This window comes from Marmota marmota, unplaced genomic scaffold, assembly GCF_001458135.2.
Source record: "Marmota marmota marmota unplaced genomic scaffold, marMar, whole genome shotgun sequence".
Lineage (NCBI taxonomy): Eukaryota > Metazoa > Chordata > Mammalia > Rodentia > Sciuridae > Marmota > Marmota marmota.
Genome location: NW_025999899.1, coordinates 636865 through 645145, shown reverse-complemented (window position 1 = coordinate 645145; position 8281 = coordinate 636865). Strand labels below are relative to the sequence as shown.

General features: G+C 42.7%; 1 protein-coding gene across 4 annotated transcripts; it reads left to right on the top strand.

The window, feature by feature from the left end:
* Positions 1–1284: 1284 nt before the first annotated feature.
* Znf232 (zinc finger protein 232) lies at positions 1285–6407 on the top strand. Of its 4 annotated transcripts, none has more exons than XM_048798367.1 (5): positions 1296–1424; positions 1507–1614; positions 2403–2877; positions 3136–3289; positions 5605–6407. In XM_048798367.1, the coding sequence occupies exons 3-5, from the start codon at positions 2461–2463 to the stop codon at positions 6363–6365; spliced, it is 1332 nt and encodes a 443-aa protein (XP_048654324.1). In that variant the 5' UTR covers positions 1296–1424; positions 1507–1614; positions 2403–2460; the 3' UTR covers positions 6366–6407. The 4 variants fall into 4 exon arrangements, with proteins under 4 accessions (XP_048654322.1, XP_048654324.1, XP_048654325.1 ...); XM_048798366.1 differs by having other exon boundaries at positions 1297–1424; positions 1507–1593; XM_048798365.1 differs by lacking the exon at positions 1507–1614 and having other exon boundaries at positions 1285–1424.
* Positions 6408–8281: the final 1874 nt, after the last annotated feature.

Genomic DNA, 8281 nt, shown 5'->3' with positions numbered 1-8281 from the left:
TTTGCTTCTCCTGGGTCAGGCTCTAAACACGTTTATCTTTTTTCTGTGTGCCGGAGCAGGGGGGCGTGCATTCAACTCATGGACACTCCACCACTGAGTTGCTTAGCACCTTTTGCTGCTTTGAACTTGCGATTCTCCTGCCTCAGCCTCCCCAGCCGCTGAGACGTTTATCTATTATAATGCTCTTAAAAAAAAAAAATCAGCATTTGAATTTACTCCTACTTTTGTAGGGGCCGGGGCGGATTCCAGGGATTGAACTCAGGGGCGCTTAACCAGAGCCATATCCCCAGCCCTTTTTAAGACAGGATCTCGCTAAATTGCTTAGGGCTTCGTTAACTTGCTTAGCCTGGCTCTGAACTTTCAATTCTCCTGCTTCAGTCTCCGGAGCAGCTGGGATTATATGCATGCACCACGCCAGGTTCTCCTTCTACTATTTTTAATTTTTCTATTTCATTAGCTATAATTTTTATTAATTCACTCTTCTTTTTTAAATTTGCCTCATTTTAGTATTTTTTAAAGTTTCTTAAGATGAATTTTGAGTTCTTTTATATTTTTATTTCTTTTTAAAGGAGAAAATGAAGTCTTTTTCAAGAGTAGCTATTGCTAGGTCCCACAGATTTCAGCATTAAGTATTCTTTGCATTGCTTTCTAGATGGTTTCTAATTTTGCTTTTGCGCTTCTTTTGAGCTAATAGCTTTTCATTTATTTGTTTGTTTGTTTATTATTTTTGCTGGCTTGCTCATATTCTAGTGCACTTTTTTCCCTAATTAATCTGATCCTCTGTACTTTTCTTTTTCATAATGGTCACCTTACCTTCCTAGAACCTTTGAATTTTCTTTTTCCTCCCTCACACTCCCATCCCATGTCCCAAGAATTGCTTTTTATCCCAAAGGACTTTTGGTGGTTGGTTGGCAAATATTTTCTCCTTGAAGGGATCTCCTTCTTCGGTTGTGACTCTCTGAAAAAGTCTGGAAAGAGGTTAAATGGAAAACGTAACAGAGGAGCAGTGTTGCAACAGGCGATACACAAGGGTAGAATTTCCCAGACATTTCTCCCACTCTACACTGCCCCTTATACTACAATTCACAGAGAATAGAAGTCCGCCGAATTTGGTCCCCTGGCTTCCGCCTCCACCCCCGCCTCCCCTTTGCCTCCACAGGGACTGCAAGAGGTGTTCGCTGGGCCTGACAGCCTAAGTCCAGACGTACTATAGGCAAGTCTGTTGCCTGCTCCACTCGCGTCCGAGACAGTTCACGCCGGAGTTTACCAGAGGCCGCAGGCGGCGCGGAGGCTTCTGGGAGATGGAGGCCTCGTTACTAAACGCGCAGGCGCAAACCTGGAGCTGGAGCTGGGGCTAGAGCTAGGACTGGGGCTGGGACTGCGCCGTGCACGGCAGTGCCTGATGGATGCCCTGCCTCTGTAGGGTGAGTCCCGGCCTTGGGCACTTGGAGATCCAACTCCGAGTGGCCCGGCAGCTTTTGTTGGTCAGCTTTTTTTTGTTCGCAGGTAGCGGCAGCCCTACAGCGAACAGACCTCGCAGGCAGCTTCGTGGGATTTTGTGCAGAGGGGTCTGGTTCCCCACCGACCCTCGCTGTGCGTCACTTGTCGGGGAGGGTCCTGCTGGGCGATCTTGGGGTCCCTCTTCTCTTTTCTGAGGATCCCAGAGGGAAAACTGAAGGGTGGAGATGGTTTGTTATAACTAGCGTAGACCGCAGCCTCTCCCCAGGGCTTTCGGGTGTGCACCTGCCAACGCCAGGCAGAGTTCAGCTGGGCGTTGGCATCGCTAAGGCATCACTCTGGAACATTGGCTGTGCGTTTGAGCGCCTTTGTCTTTTCGGCCAGTATTACCTGTGTATGCTGCTTTAGTGGCCACTGGGTGCATCCATCTCTTGCCCTGTTAGATATCCTGACGGTGGACATTGTACCCCTAAGTCTGTTCTTTCTAAAAGTCCCATAACAATCCTGCAGGAATCCTGGACGTTTATATGTGATCTAACCCTTAGAAGGACTTTACATTTTCTTTTGCTGTAGTACTACCTCAGAAATTTGAGGAAGGGTGGAGGGGCCATCTGTGAAGGGTCCTCCTCTTCTACACCAGGCACAGAGAGCTGCTCAGCTCTGGACTTTGAATCTGGAAATGTGGGTTTTGTTTCAGACTTGGTTTCTTTCCCGTAGTTATTTCTTTCTGTAGGTCCCAGAACAGTTTTTGTTATGGCATTTATCTAGTTGTAGAAAAACATTTTACATGTCTGTCTCTACCAGATTGCAACTTTCTCAAAGACAGTGATTTAGTGGAATTGAAGGAGAAAGAGGAAAGGGAATTGTACAGGACTTGGCTCTTTGTAGATGTTGAGTATGTGTTTAATGGATGAAAAAAAAATGAATGATTCCTTATGTTACAGGGTGCCCTTGAAAGATTCCAGCTGGTGTGGGCTTTCTGCAGAGCTAGTCCAGGCTACTATGGCTGTACCACTAACAGCAGCTAAAACTCTGGCCCTTCAGGATACACAGGAACAAGAGAAGATTGTTATTTTGAAGCCAAAAAAAGAGGAACAGTCTTGGGAATATGAGACCAGGCTACCTGGGAACCACTCCAGCAGCCAAGAGATCTTCCGTCAGCGCTTTAGGCAGCTCTGCTACCAGGAGACCCCTGGTCCAAGGGAGGCCCTGAGCCAACTACGGGCACTCTGTTGTGAATGGCTAAGGCCAGAGAGACACACCAAGGAGCAGATCCTGGATTTACTGGTGCTGGAACAATTCCTGACCATCCTGCCCGAGGAACTCCGGTCCTGGGTGCGAGAACATCACCCAAAGAGTGGAGAGGAGGCTGTGACTGTGCTGGAAGATTTAGAGAAAGGACTTGAACCAGGACCGCAGGTGGGAAGGGGGATTTGATCTGTTGTGGGAACCAGATCAATGACCTTCAGGCTGGACATAGGGGCAGCAATAGGGGGAGTTGCCAAGGTAGAGCAGTTAGTATGTGTTTCTATCTCTGTCTTTTCCACCCTCAAGCTCTGAATGAGAAAGAGACTCTAGCTCCTCTTCCTTTCCCTGTGCTGACTCTGAGGAGGCTCTCTAAAGTCTCTTTGGAAGCTTTGGTCCCCCATAAACCGAGTGGTGCCTGATCACCTCCAGGTTCCAGGCCCTGCAGATGGACCTGCACAGGAAGAGCCGTGGGAGAAGAAGGCATCTCTGGGACCAGCCCAGGAGGAACCAAGCATCCAGCTCCAACCTAAGGAGACCCAGCTCAAGTGTGAATCTCAGGAGACCCAGCCTTTGCCAGAGAGTGGTGAGGAGCAGGATTCTGTGGGGAGGGAAGAGGGGAAATGACATAAAAAAGGACATATAGGTCCTCAAATGTTTGCCATGCTCATCATGGCCTCACAAGTCTTGCCTCCTAGGTCAGAGACTTAGCCTATCTCATCACTTATAAAATTGGGATTACAATAAGCTACCTTAGTGCTGGGAGTGTAGCTGTATAGCAGAGCACTTGCCTAGCATGTGAGAAGCTTTTTAGTTCTATCCCCAGCACCACACACAAACACACACACACACACACACACACACACAAGACCTACCTCATAAGGTAACTCTGTGAATTAAATCAAATTTATATTTTATCTGGCTATAAGGCTGGCTAGTATTTCTCAGCTTTAAGGATCCCTAAAGCAGGACCACAAAATATTTTACTCACTGCCTGCCTTATCTCCACTGCTCTTGACACCTAGTTCAAAATAGCTTTGCCATGAACTAGAGTCTAGCCTTAAGATCCTTTTCTTTTGGTTTCCCCATGTCTCCCACAACACATTTTTTTAAGCCATAAAGCACTCTTATGTGAGACACAGCCTGTCATTACCTTTATGTGCCATGTACACTCTACCATCTAAAAGCCTTATTTGAAACTTTTATGTCTGTACCTACCTTCTTCCTTCAGATTAATTGAAAAAATTTTCTTCTTGGCCTGCATACATGCCCACAAACATCCTCATCTCTTTCTCTAATGCAAACACTAAACATGGAGACAGTAGGCTTAGAGCCTCAGGACTGTAAACTGTCTTTGCTGACCTCTATAACATCATGTGAATGTATTGTTGCTAATCAATATTTGGTTCTATTCAATATTCGGTTTAGCACCACAATCCCACTACCAAACAAGCATGTGAAAAAATTGAATTTTATTACAACAAAAGGGAAAAACAAGAAATGGAAAGTAATCTTAGCATCTATTCCAAAAGTATGTTTTATCTCCCAGTTCTCCTTCCCTCCTTGTCTTTCTTCCAGACTCTTTCTTGTCTTTACTTGTTTTGTTTATTAAACAGTATCAGCTTGATACTTAACTTTTAAAAAACTAGGTATCATGTGCCTTTTTTATAATAGCAAGCATATTTCAGATTTCTTTAACCACTGCATTGAATCTGAAAAAAAATGATTTTTTAAATCAAATGATCTTTAGTGATTTTAAAGCAATTGCTTTTTGTATTCCTTAGACCATAGGGAGTGTTAGACAAATAAAATAACTAATACAGATATTTAAAAACAAAAATGCAAAGCATTCTCTTATTCCTTTTTATTAATTTTTTTTTAGTTGTTGATGAACCTTTATTTAATTTATTTATTTATATGCAGTGCTGAGAATTGAACCCAGTGCCTCACACATGGTAGGGAAGCACTCTACCACTGAGCCACACCCTCAGGCCTCTTCTTCCTTTTTTAAGGAGCAGATCAAAGGGAAAGGCAGAGAGCACCAAGCTGTAGGAGGCAGGGAGCTGATGAGTCCTCCCTGCAAGGAGATCCATGCAACTATGTGAAGATCCTCCTTAGTGGCTGATGAATTATGGGGCAGGAGAATGAATGAGTTTACAGAGCTGAGAAGGGCAGTCTTTCTTTCTTTAGGAAAATCCCTTTCTCCTGACCCTAATGATTCTTCTTTGTTTTTCCCTTCCTTCCCAACATTAGTTGACCACTCCCCAATTCCTTGAAAATACTTTTTTTTCTTATTTTTGACTAAATTCTAAAAAGACTCTGCTTCGAAACTTTTTTTTTTCTTTTTCTTTCTTTCTTTTTTTTTTTTTTTGGTGCATGTGTGTACCGGAAATTGAACCCGGGGGCACTCAGCCACTGAGCCCTGAGCCACATCCCCAACCCTTTTTTTGTCTTTTGAGACAGGGTCTCCTAAGTTGCTTAATGTCTTGCTGAATTGCTGAGGCTGGCTTTGATTTTTATGATCCCCCTGCCTCAGCTCCCTGAGCTGCTGGGATTATAGGTGTGTACCATTGTGGCTGGTGAAATTTATTTTTCAAATGAGACTTTAGTATTTCATTCTGGAAAAATGAAAAATTATCTGGAGGGACAGATAAGTGAGGAGTGGGTGGGGGAGAAAACAAAAAGAAACCCTCTCCTATGTATAATTACATCACCAAGAGATAACCATGGATAATATCTAAGTAAATATCCTTCCAGTGTTTTTCCTGTGTCTTTCTTGATTTAGGAAAAACTGTTAATTTAGTGTCAGCTGAAGATTTTATTTAGTGAATATTTTTAACCTTTTATTTTCTTTCCAGAAATATAAGTTCTAATCTAAGTGTCATTTCTCCATATATCCAGAACAGGTATTTTTACATTTTCCATCAGTTGTTGCAGAAGATGGCCCAAAACCCAAGGACAAAGGATCACTGCCACAGCTGCCCATTACCAAAGTGGAATCACAAGTGTTCTCAGAAAAACTCACTACCGACGCTTCTCCATTTGAAGCTACCTCTGAAGTTGAGGGCACCTTAGAACAGCAGCAAAGAAATTCCAAAGCAAAGAGACGGAAGTGGTCCCCTGCTCAAGGGAAAAGTTTCAGACAGATGGTTGTCACAAATAAGAAAATTCCCACAGGGAAGAAAGACCATGAATGTAGTGAATGTGGGAAAGCCTTCATTTATAACTCACATCTTGTAATCCACCAGAGAATTCATTCTGGAGAGAAACCCTATAAGTGTAGTGACTGTGGAAAAACTTTCAATCAGAGCTCAAACCTCATTCAGCATCAGAGAATTCATACTGGAGAGAAACCCTATGAATGTAGTCAATGTGGAAAGGCCTTCAGGTGGGGTGCTCATCTTGTTCAACATCAGAGGATTCATTCAGGAGAGAAGCCCTATGAGTGCAATGAGTGTGGGAAGGCCTTCAGTCAAAGCTCATATCTTAGTCAGCACCTGAGAATTCACAGTGGAGAGAAACCTTTTGTATGTAAAGGATGTGGGAAAGCTTACAGATGGAGTTCAGAGCTTATTAGACATCAGAGAGTTCATGCTAGCAAAGAGCCTTCCCAGTGTATTGAAGATGATAAAGTCTCCAGACAGACTTGTACTTTTGTCTAAGCTACTTAAGACTAGATCTCATAAAAGTTATAAGCATCTTAAGGTTTTTCCTGTGTCTTTCTTGATTTAGGAAAAACTGTCCATGTAGTGTCAACTGAAGATTTTATTAATTCATGTCCTTTTATTAAAATTAATATAGCCATAGGATACCTTTGGCTATAAGTAATAGCCAAATTGTGCTGCTGCTTCTCTCTGGCAGACCTTGAACCAGACTCTTAGCTGCCCACCAATAAAATAAGGATAGTAATGACTACTTCAGTAGAGTTCTAATGCTAGCACAGCATAACTGCTCAGTGTCCTGGGCACACTGGTCTACTTCCTTGGAGAAGGTCACATCTGCAAACGTCCAAGCAGGAGACAGAATCCACACTAGTAATTTGAAAAAGGAAAGTTTAATATAAAGAATTAACTAGTAGAAGGGTATGATCTACTAAAGGATATAGGAATAGTGGAATGAAGAACAGCTACTACCTCTAAGGAAGCAAACTTAGAAGCTCCCCTTCCAGCCTCACAAGACTGAATTCAAACCTCACTGGATAGGTTGTGCTAATCCAGAGGCATACTAGAGCCAGTCTGTACAGGCTTGCAAAAGCCAATTTTCCACATCACTGCCTAAATCTGCACTGAAATTAGCTGTGATGAAAATATTCATGGAAATCAGCAAATGTAACAATCAAGAATTTTTTGGTGTGCAGTTGGTTAAATATTTACCAACAGCACTAGCTATGGCCCACTGGATGAATGGTTGACATTCACTGAGATGTAGCAGTCTAAGACTGATGAGAGGAAGCCACTAGATGAGGTATCAGTAACATTCACCAAAGGGTGTGTGCCACTGGATTTCCTGGACACTGCTGGCAGCTGTACTCTTGTCCAGTGCCCTTAATTATCAAAACCTTCCATTGTACCACCTGACAAAGGAGAAATGTTTACAGGTCCAGCTGTAGTAAAACAGAACAAAGAATGGTGGATTGAAGCCAATAAATTGATCGTTGGCCTATATTTTAAACTCATGTCCATCTCAGAACCTCCATCTTTGTTCTCTGCCCCCCTGCATATTTTCTACCTTATGATTATGTCAGTTACCTCTCTCATATAGATCTCTTTAAATGTTATTTCCTTTGAGAAACCTTTCCTGGCTTTACCATACAAGTTTATTTCTCTCACATAAACATACTGAGACAACAAGGTGGTCAGCAAGCTACATCTCTTAAGGGTCAAATTCAAATTCAGCTCATGACCTGTTTTTGTATGAACCATAAGCTAATAATAGTTTTTACAGTTCATTTTAGGTGTTAAAAAAGTAGCTGGGCACAGTGGTATACAATACTGAGGAGACTGAAGCAGGAGGATAACAAGTTCAAGGCTAATCTGTGCAATTTAGCAGACTGTCTCAAAATTAAAAATCAAAAGGGCTGCCGGACATGGTGGTGCATGCCTGTAATCCCAGTGTCTTCAGAGGCTGAGGCTGGAGAATTGCAGGTTTGAAGCCAGCCTGAGCAACTTAGTAAGTTCGTAAACAACCTAGTAAGACCCTAGCTCAAAAAATATAAAGGGCTGGGGATGTGGCTCAGTGGTTAAGCCTTGGGTTCAATCCCCTGTACAAAATTTTTAAAAAGGGCTAGGGATGTAGCTTAGTGATAAAGCAGCTCTGGGTTCAATTCCCAGTACCAGGAGAACATGGTCCAAAAAGCCTAAAATATTTACCATCTGACCTTTTATAGAAAAAAGTGCCAAACTCCGTCTAGAGGGCAGCTCAGTTTAGTTTTACCAAATAGTTCAGGAGCCCATATATTTTTTCATCCTGCTTTTCATCCCCTGGTGATGTTTTTGTATGGTTGTAGCAGGATCATTGCCATATTCTTATTCCGGCTCACAGGAAAATGGAAATAATAATCACAAGGACAAGTGATTTC

Excerpts from the sequence above, each read along its gene's own strand:
- Znf232 (XM_048798365.1), top strand. The coding sequence starts at position 2,461 with ATGGCTGTACCACTAACAGCAGCTAAAACTCTGGCCCTTCAGGATACA. Across the intron at positions 2,878-3,135 it reads GACTTGAACCAGGACCGCAG|GTTCCAGGCCCTGCAGATGG; the intron begins GTGGGAAGGGGG and ends GATCACCTCCAG. Across the intron at positions 3,290-5,604 it reads CCAGCCTTTGCCAGAGAGTG|AACAGGTATTTTTACATTTT; the intron begins GTGAGGAGCAGG and ends CCATATATCCAG.